This window comes from Euprymna scolopes, chromosome 7 (genome assembly GCF_053919585.1).
Source record: "Euprymna scolopes isolate OS-2025 chromosome 7, ASM5391958v1, whole genome shotgun sequence".
NCBI classification, from domain to species: domain Eukaryota; kingdom Metazoa; phylum Mollusca; class Cephalopoda; order Sepiida; family Sepiolidae; genus Euprymna; species Euprymna scolopes.
The window spans coordinates 157,197,786-157,222,098 of record NC_136488.1 but is presented as its reverse complement, the minus strand read 5'-3'; the positions used below and the strand labels follow the sequence as shown (position 1 = coordinate 157,222,098).

Genomic DNA, 24,313 nt, shown 5'->3' with positions numbered 1-24,313 from the left:
TGTGTGTGTGTGGGAGGGGGGAGGGGAATAATACTTAAAAAAGAAAGTATTGTTCGAGTAAATGTGGAATCGAGTTATTTACGCAACAAATTGTAGTAAACACTTATTGACTCATATTTCACATTTTTTAAAATGTTATTGACTGAGTACACTTTACGTTTGTTTACGTTACGCATTTTTAGTAACACAAAAGAGCGGGTCTTGACATTCCTAGATTGAACAAACTGATAAGATTGAAGAAAAAATAAATAAAAAAGAAATAAGTCTGCACTGTTTTCGGTCAATGAGAGAGGAATCCTTCTGGACTGAGTGCTCGTTTTCCCCAAATTAAAAAAACTGATCTTAACTGTCCGCATGAAGAGTAAAGTAGGGACATTTAAGATTGTGTAACAATTGCAGTTATTTTTAAAACTTTTTTCATCCCAAGCAAGCCATAAGGGGCAACTGTAATAAGGGGTAGATTTATAAAGGGCAACCTGGGCGAGGAGTTGAGCCGCAAAATGTTTGTTCACATTACATTTAAATTTCTCCACGTTGGTACGGTCGGGTAAATAGAAAGGGGATTCTAATAGCAATCGATCCGAGGAAATAAACATCTTCCGACATCTAGTGACCTCTATAGTGAAGATGTGGAATTTTAATTCTAGTCGAGTAGGTTGGGAATATTCACGGTGAATGAGGTACAAATGCAGCAATATGTACTAGTATACCAGAGCTGGATGACTAAGTTATGCAAGATAAAATTAAATTTTTCGTTGAAATCGTCCATTTAAGTGTCGAAAATTGAATTTAGTTTCCGGGGATAAAGAAATTCTCACACAAAAATAAAAGTAAACTTCTTAGGTTTTCTTAATCGACTGTGGCGGGGTCGGTTTCCAAATTTTCACTATAATTACAATATTTCTTGGTAAGTATGATAAATAAATTACATCATCATGTGCGTACGTTAGTTTGAATTCGTGTGTTGAAACAACGTGGACTTTGCCGCAGGCCGCGGCCTTTACAACCTAGCTGAGTTTGTTATTGGCTAGGCAATCGTCAGATCTGATGACGCGGCGCCACGACCACCACGTGATTGGGTTTCTGATGAAAGAAGGAGGGACACGAAAAGGAGAGAGAGAAAGAGAGAGAAGGGGGGTAGTTCTGACGTCAGCTCCACGTTGTGGCTCACCAGGCATATATAAAGCAGAAGCACACGTTAATCGCAGAGTCATTCGAGCGATTGCTATTTACAATGGATAGGTAGTGAACAAGAAAGTGTGTGTGTGCCGCCCAAATTTAGGGAAGTCATACTTCCAGCAAGTTAGACCTGAGGGTGAGCAGAAGTTAGTGTTTATTTTTTTTTTTTCATGGGTGTCGTGAACGTTAAAATCAGGAGCATTTACAGAGTAGGGAGACCCATTTTTTAAGTATAAATTTTAAATATATATGTGTACACAATATTGATTGTGCACATATATATATTTAATATTAATAGAAGAAAATATTGGAAAACAAGGAAAAAACGGGGACCATCTTCATTTTCCTCTTGTTTTTTTTCCCATCCTTGCCGACGTGATTTCACAAAACCGGATATTTTTTTTTTTGTCATTTATAAATCGGAGAAAGCAATTTTCCACACTTTGGCAAGCCTACCTATTTTTTATACAGTCCAGTGACTTTTCCATCATGTTAGAGGTAAGCCTTTTATTCTTTAATTTACATTTTTGTTTTGTTTTGTTTTTTTTTGTTTTTAATGATCATTCCTTTATTCCGGATTTTACCATAAGAAAACATGGATGCATTGAATTTTTTCAGAAAATTACGAAAATATTTTCGTTTGGGAAAATATTATAGACGCTTGATTCATTCTTGCATTGTCTCCTTAATTAGATGTTTTCGTTCCTTTGTTATTGATTTTTATCTCCTCTGCCAAATCCAAAAATGCCAAACTGCTATTAGATGTTATTTACTGATCGTCCGTCCGTCCGCTTATTTTAAGTTTTAAAGTAAATTTTTCTTTTGATCAACGCATAAAATACTCTATAAAACGCTTAAAATTTTAAAAACAAAACAAAAATATTTGCATGTTAAACTCGAGACCGTAAATGAAACATTTTTATTCCAAACAACTTTCAAAAAAAAAAAAAAAAAAAAAAAACGAAACCGTTAGTTTAATTTTGAAATATTTTGACGCAGATTGGATACTTAATGATCTGTTCTGGCTCTGGATATTTTCCCACGCTTTCTCTCCTCCTTTCTTCGGAGAAGGGTAAGTTTTATTGCCTGTCACCAGAGGCGCGCTCGCTGGTATTGCCAACCGGTTTGAAATTCCTCCTCAGTTCCCTCTTGGGGAGTGAATTGAACTTCTCATTTTAAAACTCAACTTTGTTATAACACTCAGTCCTGTTTTGTGGACTGGATCGCCTCATTAGAGATTTGACAAGGCAGTTTCTTTCTATTTCATTGTTTTTTAACACTCTTTGTTCTAATCGCAATTTGATTTGTTATTGTTTAATAGCGCTCGCTCGTCATTAAACTCATTTTTTTTTTTTCTGATATTAATAGACATTTAAAGAAACAAATTCTTTGTATGTATATAGGTATTTAATTATTATAGTAGAATATATATATATATATATATATATATATATATATATATACGCACACATCACCCCCTCCCTTTGTATTACCACTTAATCCTGAAAAAGGATGATGAAATAATGCGTGTTTTCCCGAAAACCCGTCTAATCCGCCCCCCTTCATCTGTAATGATTTTTCTAAAATGTTTTTAATTTTATGTATAATTTTAACCTATTAAGATGGATTATAAATATTCAACTTGAACGCTTGAGGTCCGCAGTACTTTTTATCCACGACCTTCACCTCGTTACAATTCGGTCATATTTTTATTTTTTAGACGAAACATTTTGATATTTTCGTTTATTTTATTATACATCTGCCATCGCGCTATTTTTAAGCTTAATAGTATTTTCCAGTTCAAATAAATTTTTACGATATTTGTTTATTAAATTGTTAGGTGTAAATACAGAATACCTCCCATGTCAGGAATGCCTTTCTGAATAACGCTATTTCCACGCGGTAGCATAGATGCGTCGGTATTATTATACAAACACCGTGACAGCGTTAGGGTTAGGGTTAATTCGCTATCACGGTGTTTGTATAAATTTACCCAGGTAGGGGGGGGGGACTTTATTAACCCTTCTGGCGCACGTATGGAAGCTGTGTATTTTTAAATTTTAGCGAATCATCGAATGGACACTAGTGTCTCAGATTATCCAATTGAAGTCGATGTTTGGTGCTCAGTTACTAATGCAACATTTTAATAAATCGAGCACCCATTTTAGAACCACTCGATGTTTTTTAGGCCAAATTTTGCGAATTTTAGCCTTAATTTCGCTTTTTTAATATATCAGGAAAAGGCTAAACTCGCGAAATTGTCTAAAAACGTCGAATGGTTCTAAAATGGGTGATCGATTTGTTAGAACGTTTCTAATTTTAAAATTAGAAAAAAAGGTAGGTACTTGTCTGGTATAGTACCCAGATAAAAAAACAAAAAAAACAAACAAAGAACCTGTGACGTACATAAGTTAACAAAACCGAAAATCATGTAATATATTCGAGTATGACATAATAGGTTGCTTCCATGCTTCCTCACTATAGTGCTCTGAAATAAACAAACGCTTACCTGTGACACACAGAAAATTTATCACAACAGAAAATTATGTAAATTTAAGTGTTGTACATTACCCGCTCTACTCGGTGAGGAAATATTTTTCCGTATACGTGCTGTAAATTTCCTGTCTTAAGGTACAATTATTTCATACACATAATACCCATCCTAGGGTAGGTAAAATATTTTGCTCAAGATGGCAAATGATACATAGACATCAAATTCCTCTATCCTAAGAATAACAGATGTTCAAAATTTCTCATTGTCTTATACGGTCCCGAGCAACGCCGGGTGTCCTTGCTAGTATTTAAATATTTACTTTTCAAAAATATTTTTGGTGAAAGTGCACTGGGGGACCACCCGAAGATTTGCCTTTAAAAAGTTGATTACGAGGAGGCTGAAAATGAGAAAATGCCTTTCAGAATAAACGCCCCCAACCTCCCGATGTTAAGAACGGCTTTCGGAATAAACATCCTTTGCAGATTGAACAACCAGTGCGAGTGCGCCCAACCGTGCATTGATCGTCTTCAGGTGGTCCCTCAGTGCACTTTCACCATATTTTTTGATCTGGTAGATTGTGTATTCGATAATAATCCGCTTAAAAACAATGAAAAAGACTACTTCCATTGTGCATCTGGCAATGTAAGTTTTTGGACGTTAAACTGCACAAATGCCGCGCGCTAAAATAACGTTATTTAGAAAGCCATTCTTAGCATGGGAGGAGTGTTTTGGAAATTCTGTACTTTCACCTAACAATTTAATAAACAAAAATATCGTAAAAATTAAATTTAAACACAATTTTAAGAAAAATAGGAGGGTAACATAGTAAGCACCTATTTTATACTTGGCAGTTTTTACTTTCGAACTAAACTTAAAATGTTCGGGTTTGTATTACTATCCAGAGGTATGAAAAAGTTGTCAAACATGTTTCCAAATGCAAGATAAGTTAATTTTCTACCTAACTGGATAAGTTTTTAAAGCTTTTATTTTTGGTTCGAAAAACAAGTAATATTAAGCGCTATCGAAGAACAAAACAACGGCCGCGGTGCCTGCCTGACTCGACAAAGACTTAAAAATAAGAAATATAACATTTATGGTTTTTGACAACTTTTTCGTACCTCTGTGGATTGTAATAAAAACCTAAATGTTCGTTCTTTTGTGACAAGTGCGCGTTTGAAAACTCATGTTTACAACCATGAATTTTGACGCGTCTTAACCTTTTTTTTTTTTTTTTTTTTTTTTTTTTTCATAAATTACTTTAATTTGCATTTTAAAGTCTTTAAAAACACTTTCAAATATAAATCTCTGCGTGAACAAAGAAAATTGTCTATGACCGGATTGGTGTTTTTGATCGTGCGAAATTTAAAAACGAATATTTAACTTTCAAAATAATCTGTTAACTTTTTAGCTTTAATATGGCTACCATTTAACCTATTTTGGTTTAATGGTAACCATCTTTAAAGCTACGTTTCTAATTTTAGAAACTGTTTCGTCTTATTTGATTGTAATATCTTAATTATTACTGTATTATTTGGACATTAAATTAATTGAACCAAACTTATAAATTTTAGAACTAATTCGGTTAAGGTATTTTTATGCTGAAATGTTCAAAATAACCGCCTTTGAATTGTCGACTAGAAAGTGATGTCGGGCTTGAAGGCATTCATTTCCCAATTTTTAGAATGCGCTCCTTATCGAAGTTAAAACAAATCAAAGGAACATAGGTTCGATATTTATTTCCCCCCCCCCCAACTTTAATCCTGATCAGTTCACGTAAGATCAGTTCAAGTATGAACTTTTCATAAAATGAAATTTGAAATAAAAATAAGACTTAAAGTAATTTCTTTTAGCTTGGCATGTGCAAACAAGATAATTTGTTACACGAAACTTTATTTTCGTATTCTACAATATTTTTGGTTTGCCCTGATCGATCACTGCCATGTGTGCAGGTCAGGTGCTCCGTTACAATCTCGCTATGAACAAAAACAAACTTTGTTTAAAAAAATTTATAGGTCAACGGTTTGAATGACCTCGTTCGTCATGAACTCTTTACACTTTTGATGCATTTCAAATTTTATTTTGAATGTGGCCATGCCGTTTGCTTGTATTAAATTACGGCCGAAACAGTAAACAACTCCTGGTAACGTACAACAAACTGTTACCAAATGCAATAAAACAATTTTATCCTAACCTGCATATTTTAAAGTGCTGAAACTTACAAATGAGTTGTTTCGCGAACTTTATTTTCGTGGCGACATCCATGTTTATATCAAAATTAAAAATGATATAAAAACAGCTTTATCAGACTACAGGGAGCTAGGTAACTCGCTGACACATTGCCTTTCATTTTTCAGATTTTAACTTTATATTAAAGTTAAAATAAAAACATTTCGAACTAACGAAGGCCGGTAAGGTCAGTTATCCACATTAATATTGTAAAACAATGAAAACGAAATTTTCGAAATTTAAGCTTTTTTTTTTTTTTTTTTTTTTTTTTTTTTTTTTTAAATACTAAATTTAGTCCTGGAGTCCATCTTCCTATACTTTATCTTCGCTCCTTTGAGAAGGTAGTTTGAGGCTAATTGCTCAAGGCGCCCATATCGGGGAATGCTGACGGTGTTTGCTACGGTATTTTAGACCAGAATAAACTTTCTCTAGTACGTTAGATTTTCAAATTCTTACTTGACCTTTTTTTTTTTGTTGTCTAACCTCTTAGCAAGAACGTACATACAACTAATAAAATACTAAAGCAAAGCACTACGTTAACATAAACTTGACAAATTTAATGTTATTCGTTAATGTTTAAGCTTTAGTGTTTTAAGAGTGACACCTGACAATACTATTATTCGTTTGTCACCTTTCACTGCAGCAAAGTTAAGCACAACAACAGTCTGCTTATAATGATGGAAATTCAGCTTCCTCAAATATTCTGGATGAGTGCAAAATTTACCGTGATCGGATCTGTCATTATTCAGTTGGAAGGGAAGGCGACTCTGATAATAAACCAACCCTTGAAATGACAATATCGGAGTTTGCCATCTAAGGACCGACACGGAACATTACTCAATTGTGATAAGCTAATTAAATTGTTTTTGGTTTTCATGACTATATAGACAGAAATAAAACGTTGCTTGATTAGTAAATCTATTGAGTATGTGTGCAGTTCACGAACTACACTGAAGTTACGTTTAGAAAACCATTCTTAACATAGGGCGGGGCTTTTCTTTTTAACTATTCTCCACTTTAGCCCAACAATTAAATAAACAAGATAAAGTAAAAATCGAATTCAACTTAAAAATCCTACCTAAATCAATAAACCGGCCTGTAAAGAAAGTACCGTATTTTAAAATTCGACCATGACTTTTGGTGACATTTTATTAAATACATTTCAGACCGAAATCTTTTCGTTTGTAACTTGTCACGTTCCAGACTTCAAAAATGTAAAGAGACGTCTCGGCCATTTTTCTCTTCTGATAGCGTTCGATATTTATTTATTTTCGAAACATAGTTTACATGTAATAAAAACACTAAAAACTTATTCAGTAAGGTAGAAAAGTAACTTATCTTGCCTTTGATAGCATTTGTTATATATATTTTTTGACAACTTTTTTCGTACTTCTGTGGAAACCAACCCACAAAAATATCTATCGATCATCTAAATATAGACTTGATTTGATGGCGGGGAGATACCAGAAAATAGCACTTTATTTAAATCTAACAATGCAGATTGCAGCTATTCTTCCAAATGATTGCTTTGTCTTTTTAAACGTAATTCTACCGTTTTTCTTAAGGTGTAATTTTAGTAACCACTCTTTCTGCTGTTACTATTGGGTAACAAGCAAGAGAGAGCGATATGTTGGTTGGGCCAACCAGCCGCGCTGACGTGACTCCTTTAGACGCAAATAGGCACCACTACTGGAACAACGGATTCTATTCTCTGCTTTTTTTCTGTGCCTTTTCCTCTTTCTATATTCTGACAAAAAAGTCCTTGTCTATCTACAAGACCTGGAATGTTGAAAGGAGTGTAGTAGTTCGTTTACTGGTTGTGTAACTCGATGCCCGTTTATTAAAAGCTATTTTCCTTCTGTTCTAGTAGCGCCCCCACGCCCGCTCTCTCTTCTCGCTAGACTAACGAACTCCATTAAGTTTTTTTTTCTTTTTAACCAGGTCTTTTTTCTACCTTTTTTCTGATTGCTCTATGCATTCATTGATGTAAAGATTGTTCCAGTAAAAAAGAAGAAACGGGCAAGAACAGAATCGTTTTTAATCTCGTTTCTTATGCTTGTTCGATATAGTCTGTCTCTCTTGCGTATAGCTTTTTCCTTTTTAAGCTTTCGTTTTGTAATTTTTATTTGGATTTTAAGTTAAATTTAAATCCACCTTTTGTCTGCTATTTGGAAAAAGTACCAAAAAAGAGAGTTGAATTTATTTGCTTTGTTCTTTGCAAAGCAAGTCAAATCTTAAACTAACAGGAAAAAAAACAAACAATTGACCGCTTTCTATTTATTTGCCTCCCTACGAGGACAACTAGACACAAGGTCCGTTTTTAATGTAGGGATAGCAAATTTCCCAAAAAAGGAATTCTAGAATGGAAAATTTTTTAAATGTCCCCAGTCTAGAAGGGCTGAAAGCTACTACACTCTGATCATAGACTGGATAAAACATAAGTTAAGGGAGCAATACTGGATTATGCTGTCTGCTTTATTTTGATTTTTAAAGGTTGTCACCCTCGTGAACAAAAAACTTGTCGAATGTTACATGTGCGCGGCTCCGCGGCTGGTTATAAACGGATTCGACCATTCAACGGTTTTTTGTTTTTCTTGCGGGGGTGTGGGACCAAATGACGAAACTAGAAAATTACTGGTGGTTTCACGTCTTGTTTGGAAATTTTAAACAGGAAACGATTTATCATGATTAATTCCGGTCTCAAGAAATAAGGATTGTTATTCATTTCATCATAACTTAATTCCCTGTTGGAGTTTGAACTTGATAAGTTCGGATCAAGGCTGGGACTTTTTTTTTTTTTTTGTTTGTTTATATACGCAATTATTTATTTCCAGTTCTACAGGTAAGTTTTCTTCGTGTTTTTTTTTTTTTTTTTTTTAATTTAATTTCTAGATTTAATTTTAAATTTCATTGATAACTTTTTTCTTCCAGCTTGAGACCAGGTCGCAACCGATTACTTTCAATAACAACCAAAGACCAAACAGCCTTATGTTGGACAACGTCATCAACATGGATGCAGAATTGCTCCATAACAATTTGAATGATAATGATTGCAACGAAAACGAAAATAACTCTGTCCACAGAACCAACAGCAAAAAGAAGAAAAGGCGGGCAGCAATGATAGCAGTTAAAAATTTTATAGGTAAAAAAAAAAAAAATACCTCTTCCAAACTTTCAGTTTATTTTGCAAATTGTCACGTGTTGTTTGGGGGGGGGTCAACGCTTGCATGCAAAATTTAAAAAATTATTGATTTTGTAATGTCCTAATATGGTTCTTTTCTTTTCGTAACATTTTTTCAAAAACTTAGTAAAAAAAAAAAAAAAAAAACCCTGAAATACTCGGTGTTTAACGTTAGCTTTATAAAATTTATGTAATTATATTATATATTCAAATATATTCAGAACTCTTAGGTTAAAAATACTTTTATTTCCTAAAGTTGAATTAACTAATCTTTTTGATTTCTAATTAAATTTTCTGTTTCAACATTTAATAAAACGCTCCATATTAATATTTTTGAAAAATTCTATAAATTATTTTTCATGTTCAGCCAGCACTCCAGAATAGCGAAAAAATGTTTCACTTGTAAATAAACGACCAAAGATTAGGAGTAAAAAACATTTCTTTGTAAATTTGGTTGCGATTAACTTTTCGGGGTTTGTTTTACAATCCAGATTAAAAAGTGGTTTTAAAAAAAAAAAAAAAAAATGCTATCATCGGCAAGATAAGTTACTCTTCTACCTAACTGGATATGTTTTTAGTGTTTTTACTTTTAAATGTTTATTCCGTTAGAAAAACAAGCACAAGAAATACATGGCCGTGTGGTGCTTTCTCTAACATCTTTGAAGCTAAGCTCTGTTTAGTGCGTTGGGTATCAATTCTTCCCAGGATACACGGGATAGGATAAAATAGTTTCCCAAAGGATTCCTTGGACGGAACAGCCTTGATATGTCAATATTTTTTTTTGTAAACATTCAACTTGCGTGCTCGTCATTCTTTTCTTCCAAATCCACATTAATGACTTAAAAAGTAACCCTAGTTTACGAGGTTTATCGTTAAGATGTTACTTTTCGTATCGGGTTTCTAAATACCTGTAAGTAAACGCGTAACCTTTTAAGCTGTGATTATTTCTCTAATCCTTTTTTTTTTTTTTTTTTTTGGCACAATTAACTTAAGACGTTTTCGCATGAATCTGGTGGTTGGTTTTGTATTATTTTGAACTTCTAGAGAATTTGAACCAAACTGTTTTAACCTGTTCAAATTCTATTAAAGCAGCCTTTCTGATTTAATATTTTAAGTTTCGTACTTAAACAAGTGTCGATTTTTTTTCTTTCTAAATGCTAACAACTTACAGGTATGTCTTACAATAGACAACAGAACGAAAGATGGACAAAAATGTTACCATAACATTTAGCTGGGTTTCTACAGTATTTCTAATTTTCGATTTTTGAGCGAATATCCAAACTTAAAAAAAAATGTGACCCCCCCCCATCGTATTGCCCGCCCCTTTTGTTTCTGTTCATGTGTAATGCTCGATACTTGTTGAACTGAATAAACATTTTAAAATAAGTTAGAACGCTAAAAACTTTCAGCTAGGTAGAGTAACTTATCTTGCTTTTGATAACTTTTTTTTTTTTTTCTTCCATTGTCTACAAACCCCAACTTATTAATTTCCTCTCATACCTTTTTAGCAATTTTGCTTCCTATCAGTATGCCTAATGCTTACTATTAAGTTTTGGTATCGGTTTCTTCGATAGATAAAAGCTTAACACTTCATGCTCTCGGCGGTATTAGCTTTTAATGGTCCAACTTATTTTGGATTAAAACTAGATCAAATTAGCTGTGTATCACTGATACATAGCTAATTTGATCTAAACTTTTTTTTCTTTAACCGAAACTCAACATTCACCGTTAAATTGACTCATTCGTTTTCAGCATACCTGAAAATCTCAATCACATTAAACTTTGGGTCAGACAAGTAATTTTAAAATATTTATCAAATGTAACCCATTGTTTTCACTGGAGGCCATGTTTTTCACAACTAAACAAGTTCTAACGAGTGTTACAACCGCCCCCCCCTCCTTCCCCCCATGTTAAGAATGGCAAGCGCCACTGACATTTATTAAGACATTGGGGTGGGGGGTCTTAATGAAACTACTTGTCTAGCCTAAATTTGAATGCGATATGCGTTTTCAGCAAACCTGAAAACTTAAGTCGTCAATTTAAAGGTGTTAAGTTGCAGTTAAAGTAAAAAAAAAAAAAAAAAAAAAATTTTTTTAGGCTTTGTTTGGAAAGTCTTAGGACAGTTCAATTTCTGCTAGTATATTTTACCTTTTCTTATAAAGTGCCCTTTTATTATCCCTTCATTTAGGCTAAAGAATGGCATGTTTAATCTTTTTTTAAACAAAAACAAATGCCAAAATACTAATATTAAAAAGGTTAAACTTTACAATTTTTTAGGGGCCATTAAGTCAGTTTCACTCTCTCTATGATCTGTAAATAATCCAGTTACTAAAGTTTAAGATGTATGTAAAAATACAGATAGGCTTGTGCATGGTAATAACTCGCTTTGTCGTTACATCGAGAATTTAACTTTGATTAAATGTCTATTTAGACCCCCCCCTCCCTCCTTCTTCAGTGTTACCATGATAGCATGTTTTTCGTTTTTTTTTTTTTTTTGTTCAGCTCTCATTTTTGACAAATGAGCAACTGCTTCTCATTGGCGGAAGAGGGAAGGCATGACCACATCTGCCCTTTATTCTGGGTTGGAGTACAGCCCTGAAGAAACTTACCTAGAGCTGTGTTATAAGCTGACAAATTTTGCTTGTGGTTTGAATATAATTTTACTATAGCATATTTATGCTATAGCCTTTTGTCCGACCATGCTATTTTACTGTGAAACTTTAGAACGGCAATCTCCTGCCTGTCCCTTCTTCCAAAAGCATTGTAAATATAACTTGTTTTATTTTGCTTTCTACTCTGGTCATTTACCAGTTTTGAAAGCTACTTGGCTTACTAAAAGTTACTAAAAGGTAAAAATAGTAACAAGCTATGCAGAAGTTAGCCTCCGCCCCGCCCTTTGCTCTCTCTCTCTCAAGCTTGTAATTGACCCGAGTTTGACTGGTATTTACCTATGCTCTGGTCACTGTTCAACTTGCCACTAGCTTTTGTGTTGCTATTAGTTAATTGATGTTAGCTGAATCACCGCTTAATCATTTTCCACTGTCCACTCCCATATCATCTGAGGTTTATTGTCTTTAATTAAGGCACGGCTCTGTAAATGATTTGAATTAGAAAAGTACTGTTGGCTTTTTTAACCTCCACCGACTTTACTCATTCCTGCGATTAATTTGACATAACCAACACAGATATACTTATATATATTGATTTAGTGAAAAAAAAAAATTTTAATTTGAAGGATGTTCGAAAAGTATGCCTTCTATTTATATTCTGCCTAAATTTGAGATAATTGCATTATTATAGTGACAAACTTTCATCTGTTGCAGATATTGACTGTATGAGACTCTAACAAAGCAATCTGGTATGAATTTCTTCATACAGAAACAATTGAACTGATCAATATTCACCAGCGCCTATTGAACATTTGCAAAGCTGATGTAGTTGATGTCAGCACAGTTAGGAAATAGGTTCATCAATTTTAGAGTGACAACAGATATGAGTAATAAAGCGTGGGCTCTTAACACTCATGCACGACCATCATTCACAGAGAATGGTGATTACTGTAGAAAAATTATGGAGGACAAGATTGCTTGTTTAAATGCTACCGTTCCTGTCTTCATAGCTTTTTTTTTTTTTTTTTTTTTTTTTTTTTTTTTTTTTTACAAAGGCATCACCACATTATCAAGGCCCAGAGGCCACTCAAGGATAAGGGTTAAAGAGTGTACAGTAGAAATTGGTCAATATAGTAATCATTAGTAATGAAAATTTGGTAAATTTAATAACTTATATGGAACGGCTCATCAAGAACTTATTTACTTTAGACTTGAACACAACCATATTGTAGTCAGCCGGAAAGCAGGAAAACGGAAGACAATTCCACAGGCGTGCAGTTCTAAGAAAGAAGCTTTGTTCATGGAATCTACGTTTAGGTTTAGGCACAGATAAAGAGTGGGGGAAATTATTGATAGTGTTTACAGCTAGACGAGTGTTTCTTGTGAAAGTTTGGCGAGGGGGGACCATAGATTGAAGCTCAGTTGAACACTTTCCATGAAAATAACGATACATCAGAGACAAACTCGCAACATCTCTTCTGTGAGATAGAGGTTGCAAGGAGGAGAAAAGGACATCTCCTACGAGGCTACGAAGTCTATTTTGAACTCTATCAAGGCAGGACAAGTCCTTTCTAGCAGCTCCTGCCCAGATGTGGCAACAGTATTCCATCCTTGGACGTACCTGGCTCTTATATAGGTAGAGAATAGCATCAGCAGTGAGATATCTACTGGATCGATAGAAAGATCCCACCATTTTTCCAGCAGCCTTGGCAACAGATTTGATATACGTCTTCCATTTAAGATCAGGAGTAATGGTCAAGCCCAGAAGCTTGTCAAAACTTGAGGCTCTCCTGAAGATGAGAGCCATTCATTTCAATTGATGACAAATGTGAATTAGAATGTTGATGATGTAAAGAGAGAAGCTTGGTTTTAGATGCATTAAAAGTAACCAGCCACTCCTTTCCCCATTGTACTACGTGCTCAAGATCAGAGGAGAGAGAATTGGAGAGAACTTGGTCGTTTACTGTCTTAGATGTGGTACCATAAATGGTAGTGTCGTCAGCATAAATGTCTACAAATGATGTAAGGATATGATTTGGAAGATCATTAATGTAGATCAGGAAAAGAGCTCTTAAGCATTTTACTTTAGTTAAAAAAAAAAAAAAACCTTACTTTTGGAATGACCCTCGTAATATTTTTTCCTACTTAAAAATGATCTATGTAGACAAATTCATTATCTTTAACCTTTCTATTTTATTAGATCTATATAAGCCAACGGGTGAAATTCTAGGACAGGGATCTTATGCCACTGTACGCACATATGTCCACATTCAGACCAAAAAGGAATATGCTGTAAAGGTAAATATTTTTATTTAAAAAATATAATTAAATCGAATATTTATTTAAAAAAAAAAAAAAAATGATGAAAAATTTTTCAATATTTAATTATTTCTAACTATTTTCTTACAGATCATTGAAAAGAATCATGTGCGATCCAGAAATAAAGTATTCAAAGAAATCGAAATCTTTCATCACTGTCAAGGACACGAAAACATACTTCAACTCATTGAATATTTTGAGGAGGATGATCGGTAAGTTTTTTTTTTTTTTTCTCAATCTTTTGAAATCTAATCGGTAATAAAAACCCCAGTCTGTAGTAGAATGGAGACAAAAATGGATGGTAACGTTTAATGCTGCCAAGACTAAGCTGGTTTCCTTTAATAATTATGAACCTTCTCAACCACCTTTTTAGCCATAACTAAAGGTATATTACCTGAAAGTACTTTGTTCAAACTCCTTGGCTTTATGCTTGGTGAACATGAGTTAGAACAGATATATAGAAAGCATTGCAACTGCTGCGAGAAAAGTGGGCTCCCTCTATCGTGCTAGAAGGTTAATTACACCTGAAAGTATCCTGTACCTCTGCAAGGCCACTATTTACCCATGTACAGAGGAGTGTCACATTTGGGCTGGTGCTACTAGTCTCTTCCTCCTGGACAGAGTTCAAGAGTCTCCAACCTAACAGGTGCCGAACTGTTATCTAAGCTTCAACCTCTGTCCCATAGACGAAATGTTGCATCCCTCTGCCTGTTTTACAAGTATTTTAATGGTGGATGCTCTGAACTGCAAGCCCTTGTCCCCCCCCCCCCCCGATGTAAATATTCCCAACAAGCAGCAAAGTTCCACTCCTACACAGATCCCCAGATATCAGAGAGCCTTCTATTCCTAGTTTCTTCCCTAGGACTGCTGAACTTTGGAATTCTCTTCCAGGCTCCTGCTTCCCCAACTTTACTGACCTGCAGAAGTTCAGGTGTAATGTAAACGGACATCTTGTTGCTCAACTTCTTGCATAGTGTCCCTGCAACCTATGTCCCTGATAGTAACCCCTATATCAAAGTGGCACTGTGCTGTGTTTGTGGTGAAAATGTAATAAAGTCAACTATAGCCAATTAAAAACACTTGTATTTAATTCTTTGCAAACGTAAGTTTATTCAAAGATTGGATGAAATTCTAGTCCTTTTTTTAAATTAAAGTATTAATCTTGCATGTTGCTTCTAAAGAAAAAATAAAGGTAAATTGATGTCTAAATATTTTCTGAACAATTTAGTCATTTACTTGTGAGAAATGTTAAAGCTGTTTTACAATATATAATTTTCTAATTATTTTACACTGGGGGGGGGGCGGTTCTAAAATGTTTATGAATATTCTAATTCATGCAGATTCTCTATTAAAGATTATGTTATTGATTTTAAAAGTTAAAAGAATGACTTGGGTTCCATCAGCTAGAACCAAAACATTTAGTGCTCAAGCCACATTACCTACTGTTTAAGCTATCAACAGATAGATGAAAGATTTAAAATTAAATCACTTCAAGCTCTGAATGAATTTGCGCATGCACAAAACTGATAGAAATGTAGGCAAGTTGAAATGAAAACTTTTCATTTCAGTTTGCTGACATTTCTGTATATGTTCTTTATTCATACAAAGATTTTACTCATAAACCATTTTACGTGTCTGATTACTCTTTCAGTGTTATGTGACAAGTAGTTTCTGTTAAATATTTTCACATATACACACACATACCTGTTTCGTTTATATAGATTAATTTATTTTAAATATTTTTTTCTATAGGTTCTTCCTTGTGTTCGATAAAATGGAAGGAGGTGAGTTTCCACTTTGTCTATTTGATCTTGCAGGCTAATTTCAATAACTGAATTGCCATTCAAAATTAAAATAAATCACTTTAAAAACTTGATTCCAGGATTTAAAAATGGGCATATCAATAGTATTATAATTCGACTACAATGAGCTTGTAAACTAGAATGTCATCCATAGTTTATTTTTTTTAAATATTCATTTAACAGTAATTAGGTGGGGTGTAATCTAACACTAGTAAAAAAAATATGACTAGTAAACTCCATTCTTTTTATGCATTCATATATTTTTCCCCAAAATCTCTGGCCTTCATGGCAGGGAGACTAAAACTTGCTGCTATGGTTTCAAATGATCTGAAATAACAGCAAGGGGAGACTTGATTCCAAATATTTCATGTTATATCTCCACCTCTTTTGGAAATGGGTATAATTATGAATATCTATCAAATAAGCCTTATACACTGAAATTTACTTTATGTATGAAAACCAAAGAGGGGGAGATATAACATGAAAAATATTTGGAATCAAGTCTCCCCTGGTTATTATTTCAGATCATTTGAAACCATAGCAAGTTTTTAGTTTCCCCTCCAAGGCCAGAGATTTGGGAACAGTAGTTTTAATTCCTATGTAAAACTAGGAAAACAAATGACTGAAATATTTTATGGCTGTAAGAAAAAACAAAAGCCAAAAATAGGCTCTGGATGATCCCCTTAATGTGCGATTTTAAGGGCAAATGTCACATAGTTCACTCCATAAGGCAGGTCATTACCTTTCCAACGAGCCTTCATTTAAATTCTGATCAATAGTTGCTGAAATTGGAATTTATAAAATTGCCCCCGAAAGTGGTATATCTATATATGGATATATCTATACTGGTAGCCAAATTGAATATTGAAATGCTCATATCTTTGGTTCTATGAGATGAAACTACATAAAAATTTGCAGGCTTTTTGAAGATTATATTATATGGTTAAAGTTTTATAATTGGTAAAAAAAACAAAAAAAAAACTATTTCCAAACCAATAAAATATGCCCAAATTTCCCTACATTTGTATAGTGTCCTGCAGGTCAGCTGTGCTGCTTCGGTTGTCTCCCCTATTGCCTTGCCAGGCCATATATATATATATATATATATATATATATATATATATATATATATATATATATATATATATATAATTTAAAGGAGATTAGAACAATAGTCTAAAGAGCTGAGTGTATTTTAATGTAACAGTGAAATTACTAGTTTAATTAAAATACAGGAAATAGAAAGAGCTCGTTGTAATTTAGATATATAATAAGCTCGATACTTAAATGTCCTAGAGCTAATTCAATATTAAGTAATGTGATTTATAATTTAAAATTTAAAAATCAAATTTTAATTAAATTAAAAATCAGTTTCATAAGAAGGAACAACAACAAAAACAATTATCTGTACGATTGTTTCGGAAAACAATGCTTTTTATTGTGGTATACATCAAGTTATGTAGAATAATTATATATAGTTTTTTGGTAAGCAAGGTCTCCTCATCAGCAAATTTAGGAGGGTTTTTATTGAATTTAAAAGACACCATAAATAAACCTAGCATTAAAAGTAAGGCAGATGAATCTTTTAATTTTTCTTTTTTTGAAATCAGGAACTGTGGTTAAAGTAGTCATTTAGATGTTTGCTAAAGCTTTTTATCTTATTGAATTTTTAATTTAATTAAAATTTGATTTTTAAATTATAAATCACATTACTTAATATATATATATATATATATATATGAGAGAAAAACTATTGCAAAATTTTTCTTTCGAAACAAAGGTCTGACATTTTCTAAAATCAATTTTAGATCACTTTTTCTCTTACTGTTTTGCTCATTTCATTCAATATTTTTAAATGTCTTTTTACATGATCCATAATTATTTTCATTTTCAGGTACCTTACTTGCAAATATTGAACGCCGAGGTCATTTAACAGAAAGAGAGGCCAGCATTATTGTGAGAGACATAGCTAATGCCTTAAATCACATCCATCATAAAGGTATGTAAAAAAAAAAAAAAAAAAAAAAAAAAAAACTGCTTCCTCTTACGATCTTGAAGTTCTGAGAATTCTTACATCATATATCTCATTACTTGATCTAATAAATTAATTCTGGAAATATAAATTTGATCTGGATTCTAGATTCATAATAAATTTATATAATTTGTATTTCTTTTAACAGGAAAACTTTCTTGGCAGTAAGGTCTTATTTTTAATGCAAATGTCTCATTTTATATCTGGAAAAAACATGAATCGATTTGTATTAATCACAAAAAGATAACTAAATATTAGTTTTCGTATTGCAAAGATTAATAGAATGACCTTAAACATTTGAAATGAAATGGTGACTAACCCGAAAAGTTATGGAAATCTTTCCGGTTATTATCAAGTAAATGAGAATAACATTTACCTGCAGATGTTGTCCTGATTAAAAAGAAAAAAAAAAAAAATTGCAGTGTTTCAAAAAAAAAACATTTTATCAGATTTTTAATAAAATTTGTGACTATTCAGCAAGCTAATGAATGTTTTTCTTTTCAGGTATTGCACACAGGGATTTGAAGCCCGAGAATATATTATGTGGGAGAAATGGAGAGGTGAGTCCAACATTTTAGTATCTTTGAAACCACTAAATAGTATCTTTTTAATTTGTATGCTGAAATAATTTTGGAAGCTATGAGAAAGAAAATGCATCTTTGAGGTGGTTGAGAAAAAAGGCAGTATATCACATGCTGCATAAAATATAGTTATCAAAATATGCTACACAAACGTTTGTCAGATTCTTGATGGAAATCTGGTAAAACTTTGATACAGCTAACGAATCTGGATGACATATCACAGCTCTTCAGTGTGGCTAAACAAACAAGTGCCTCAAGCTGGGGACAAAACCACCATCTAGATGATGGTCAGCATATTTAACTCCTTACACTTATTGAGTTAGCAAAATTTCCATGATAAACAGTGGCAATTGTTTAAGAGCTCCATTCAAAAAAATTTTTAACACGGCAATGTATTATAAGCTGGTGACAGTTGGTAATTTCACTTATCAGAAAGCTCAACCCAAGAAGGGAACATAATGACAAAACTTATAATTTCCAGAATCAATGTAGATCTAAAGTCAGTATCGTAACTGGAGAACTGTTTATGGTACCAACAAAAGATTCTGACTAAACCTGCTTAATCTTGAACCCCCCCCCCTCACACACACACTATTTCCTTCAGTAAAGTTTGTAAAACTTTGTTTTGCTAGTAAAAACAATACACATGATTTATGTAAATATACAAGGTTTACTTGTGGATTTTACTACTATCCTCTTTAATGATTGGAGGATTTCCCCGTAATTGAAATTTTGAAAAAACCTGGCCTAGGTACTTTACTTTCCTAAACATGTTGGTTCTTGATATAATAATTCAATACAATTCTCAACAAAAGCTGTTAAAACTTTCTTGTTTTGAAAGAGATTACTTAGAATATGATGGCAACAAAGTAAATGTTTACATTAATTTTTTTTTTGTTTGTTTTTTAACATAAAATTTAACTTTGAAATTTACATCGACTTCAACTTTTTTTAATATAAAGTAATATTTTAAAGTGTAGAATTTTTTAGTTGGCAATTCTTAAAATGGTCACTCATTAAATTTTCACTAAAATCTAAAATATTGCTTTTCGTTACAGAAATGTCTGTAGCTATAAGGAACTACTAATTAAGTCAATAAGCACCAAATTGTCATTCTAATTTAAAAAAAAAAAAACTCATTTTTTATTTTTTCTCAACAGCTTGTCCCAATAAAAATTTGTGATTTTGACCTTGGTAGTGGGATTCCAGTTCATAGTGAAGAGTCCGATCCTGTTACTACACCTGAACTACAAACTCCCGTGGGTTCTGCTGAGTATATGGCCCCGGAGGTTGTAGATGCTTGGGTGGGAGAAGCATTTTCTTATGACAAAAAGTGTGACCTGTGGAGCCTGGGTATTATTCTGTACATCATGTTGTGTGGTTATCCTCCTTTCTATGGCCAATGTGGGGAGGAATGTGGATGGGAGCGTGGTGAGACTTGCCACAACTGTCAAGTGAGTACACCTCTTTATCACATATTCCTATATAGTTTGGGTTTTTCTTTTTAATCTAAGATTTGATAATCTTTTATATTAAAACTTTAATTTGAAAAAAAAATTGTAAGTTTTCAATGTAGCATTAAAATTATTCTAAAGTTATGATGGGCGTAATAGATATGATCCATATGCCCCCCCCCCCAAAAAAAAAGGGTCACTCTGGATTGGTTCTCATTTTCTGTTAGTGAAGTTGATTTATTTTCTATTCAATCTTGTTAGGAAAAGTCTATGACTCCCCATCCCTTCCTCTTGGCAAACTAGGCATAACACTTTATTGTAGTGGTTTGCTTGGTTATAATTGTTCAGCTAATCTTGGAAAGATAAATTCAGCTATGATTCTTCGAGCCTTGGCATTTTGGCTTGTTACAAAATGTAGTAACCATTCTAATACTAAACATCTTTTCTGTCCTCAGTTGGTGAATATTCTTCTCGACTGAAGTAACTTATTTTTGTCTAAATTCAGTGTGACTTTGAGGAACTGGAACTGCCCATCATTAAAAACTGATCTTGTCTAACTTTATGGGGAGGCAAGTAAGGACTCTGAAGCTTTGATTATGCAACTAGTCTAGGAGAGAAGAAACAAAATTTATTCCTGCATTGTTTCTTATCCTGGAATTCTTGACACTGGTTGCAACAAATGCCTGTTAAGATATGCAGTTGGCTTACATAACCCTTTCACTATACTCCTTGTGAAGGCATCCTTGCATGAAGTATCTTGTGTCTGATGAGACTGAAAAGAGGGCAAAAATTTAAAACCTATATGCATGCTATTAAAAATATGGTTTTTCACTCTTGCTAGCTTGAAATTTTTATTTGAAAAATAATTTTCAAATACCAAAAAATTTTGAAGTTTATATTAAATAATGGTAAACTGATTTGCTCCTCGCTGTGAAAAATTAAAACGAAAGATATATTAAATGTTCTAAAGATTGCACTTTTAAAACTTACCTAACGGCCAAATTCTGAAATCATAGATGAGATTTTGTGGAAATTTAGGGTTATTCTTCATATTACAGATTTCTTGTGACTTTGTCTGCCTCCTAATTGTTATGAGCTATAATTTTGCTGTTCGTCAAAACAATATGGTTAAACCACTTTATCCTTTTTCGTTATTTTAAAACTTTGTTTTTATGATCACTTGTTCACAAACATAACCTATATCACCAAAATGTATGTCGTTATATTTTTTTTTTCTTTTTTTTTTTTAAGGAAAGCCTTTTCACTCGTATCCAAGAGGGCATCTATGACTTCCCCGAGAGTGAATGGTGCGACATTTCTGATGAGGCCAAGGACCTCATCAAGCATCTCCTTGTGCGAGATGCACGAACACGCTATTCTGCTATGGATGTATTGCGTGACCCCTGGGTTGTACAACCCCCAGCCGCTACACCATTAGCCACACCTCGTATACTCACCAGGTAAGTTGAAAATCTTAACTTGATACATCCAATCTAGTCAAATACCATAAATCTTTAACAATCTAATCAAATTATTGCTTTAAAAATAGTTCATAGTTAGCAACAAACAAAAGTATGCAAATGAGAATAGTGAAATAAAGTTTCAGTTAATTGATTTTAAAGTCACGTGATTTAAAATAAACAAGGGAGATAACTCATTTCCTTATCAGACCTTGCCTTACAAAAAAAAGACAAAAAAACTGAAAAATGCTTAATTTCTGATCAAACTGCATTAGTGTTATAGCTTGTGTGGTTGCCTATCAGATGAAAAATTAAGATGTGCCAGAACTTGAGACTTATATGATCCATGCAGATTTAATAAACTTTAAATTTTAAATATTAAAGAAAAAAAATTACTAAATCGTAAAAGCAAAATAGCAACTAATTATAGACAAAGAATGCACTTAATTTTGTGATAATAGATTCATAGATAATCTAGTAAAGCTAAAATCTTAACCCGACTATAATTACCAAGATTCTATTGATAAATTGTCCTCGTTTCCCAATGTCGGGATAGTTGCCTTTTGTTCATTGACCCAATTAAGAGGAATGTCAAAGAATTTACATTAATTGCCTAAGTGGAAGTAAAATCAAGGAATCTTAGTTAGTATTAGTTTGCTATAACAATTGTAAAATGTAAGTAACCTGATTTTTCAGAAGGGAGGGCGTTAAAACAACAGTTTCTGTGTAGCTTGCTTTATATTCTCATACTTAAAATATATATATATATATATATATATAATTTTTTTTTTTTTTTTTTTTTAGCCATTAAATGTTAATACTATTAATGGTAGTGACATTTTCTACACCTCATGGTGCACGGTTAAACATAATAGCTAAAGTTTAAAACTCCTTTTACAGTAAAAAAAAAAAAAAAAAATTATTGCATCACATTTTAATTATATTTTCCAGTTATTGATTTAAAAAAATTTTATTCAACTTTGTAGAAATTTCAAATATTTAGACTGGATAATATATTTAGTAACATCATATACAAAATACAGATGACTGGAGATCGTTTATGAATTTAAAATTCTCTTGACATATCCTCCTTCATAAGGTGAATGCCATACAATTAATGACAGTGAGATTTTAAAGTCTTAAAATAGATATTAAATAAATTGAAAAAAAAAAAAAAAAAAAAAAAAGAGGTAGGGTATATTGGGTTTCAAACCTTCCTCATAATAAAATCCTTGTCAAATCAAATTTTCAATTAATGATGTCCAGTGTGGATAATGAGACCTCATCCTTAATTCTGTTATGTCTTAAACTATCTTCCGTTTAGGATCTTGCAAATCACTAAAACTTAAGCTTGGATTATATTGCCCTTATCTGAGTTTCAGAAAAATGTACTGGACTATTTTAATGTTGTTTAATATTCTATTTGGTAGTAACGTTATTTAAAATATTAATTCTGTCTCCTTTCAGGAATAACAGTACCAAAGATCTGGAATCTTTTGCTGAGACGGCCATTTCAATCAACCGCATGATGCAACAACATCTGGCCATTTCTGAGCAGAGGACCAGAGGTTTCGGCAAATATCAAAGTACTGACAGTTCCAGTGTAAAATTCATCCTTTCTCCACCGGGCTCCTCCAGTCTAGCTCGACGACGACGAGCTGCTTCCTCCAGCGGAAAGTCTCACTCCTCAGATGACTATGCAGACAGTGCCAACGGCTCTCTCGGAAGTTTGTTTTCATATGAGAACATGTATGGGAGCTCGTTTTCATCAGGTGTTGCCCTCAGTCCTTGATTCCGATCCATGCATCTATAATCGTCATCCACTGACCAGTTTTTCATCCATTCAATGTTTTCTACTGTTGAACTCTTAATTGTTTTTCTTTTCTACATACACATTAACTTTGCAGTCTTTGGACTAAAAGATCCAAAAAGTTTCTTAATTTCTAAGACTTTGTCCCGGTAACCTGACTAGCAGAATCTTTTCATGAAAAAGAGCATAAAATGGTTGTGTATGTTCAAAAGAAAAAAAGCTAAGAAATTTTTTTTATAATCTTGGCTGTGTATGTCCTGGGGAAAAGGCAATGTAAATTATAAAGCAATCTGTTAGAATACAATTTTTTTTTTTTTATCTTTTCTTAATTTATTTTCCTTGTCCATCATCCTTGCCCCCACCCCCCTTTTTATTTATTTTTTTTATATACCTCGTGCTTATTTGTCACCTTTCCATCCCTACTTTTCTACCAATTGAAAAAAGCTGATTTTAAATGCAGCATGTGTGAGGATCTAAGATTCTAAAAAAAATTTTTTTCTCAACTTCAGTATCGTCCTGTTTTTTTTTTTTTTTTTTTTTTTTTTTTTTTTTTTTTTGTGTCTCTGAAAGTCCAAATGACAAACTCTGGAAAAGGAAAGAAACACATTTGTCTGGAAATGTTGATAAAATAATCTGATGAATTCTAATAATATTAGAAATTGACCCCCAAAAATAGTATAGAAAATTAGTGTTTATTTGAAACTTCTTAAATTTGTAGATGGAGATGATTTTTTATTTTTTTAAATAAGTGATTTATCTTCAAATTATAGATGTTTTCTGCCTTTTCAAAAACTTTATTGCAATATTCTTTCTGTTGGTCATTGACAGATCAATATAGAACTGTTATACAAATATATTTTATAAAGTTTATTTTTTGTTTGTGAAACAAGATCCCTTTAAATTCATCAGCATAAAAAAAAAAAAATCTTCATTTGTGACAGGCACTAAAAATAATGAAATCCTTTTCGGAGTCTTTAATAATTTAAGAGACTTAAACAATTTTTTATATACAAAGATTTAAAGCTGATTTGCATATTTAACTTTTTTTTTTTTTTTTTGTACAAATGACATTGCTGACTTTTTAATTTTTTACACGAAACAAATTTGTTAGAAAAAAAACAAAACCTCTTCCAGAATCCAAGGCTGGTGTCATGTTATGAATGCAA

The 24,313-nt window shown here is 32.7% G+C and overlaps 1 protein-coding gene across 2 annotated transcripts; it reads left to right on the top strand.

Moving 5' to 3' along the window:
* The first annotated feature begins 1,206 nt into the window (after positions 1-1,206).
* LOC145280099 (MAP kinase-interacting serine/threonine-protein kinase 1-like) lies at positions 1,207-23,704 on the top strand. 2 transcript variants are annotated; one of them, XM_080131826.1, is made up of 10 exons: positions 1,207-1,677; positions 8,831-9,041; positions 13,890-13,987; positions 14,099-14,220; positions 15,761-15,792; positions 17,705-17,809; positions 18,347-18,402; positions 19,584-19,877; positions 21,129-21,337; positions 22,805-23,704. In XM_080131826.1, the coding sequence occupies exons 1-10, from the start codon at positions 1,669-1,671 to the stop codon at positions 23,127-23,129; spliced, it is 1,461 nt and encodes a 486-aa protein (XP_079987952.1). In that variant the 5' UTR covers positions 1,207-1,668; the 3' UTR covers positions 23,130-23,704. The 2 variants fall into 2 exon arrangements, with proteins under 2 accessions (XP_079987952.1, XP_079987953.1); XM_080131827.1 differs by lacking the exon at positions 1,207-1,677 and adding an exon at positions 7,557-8,741.
* Positions 23,705-24,313: the final 609 nt, after the last annotated feature.

What these genes read in the sequence shown, in the direction of transcription:
- LOC145280099 (XM_080131826.1), top strand. An exon ending in AAATCACATCCATCATAAAG is followed by an intron (nt 17,810 to 18,346) that starts GTATGTAAAAAA and finishes TTTTCTTTTCAG; the next exon opens with GTATTGCACACAGGGATTTG. An exon ending in AGACTTGCCACAACTGTCAA is followed by an intron (nt 19,878 to 21,128) that starts GTGAGTACACCT and finishes TTTTTTTTTAAG; the next exon opens with GAAAGCCTTTTCACTCGTAT.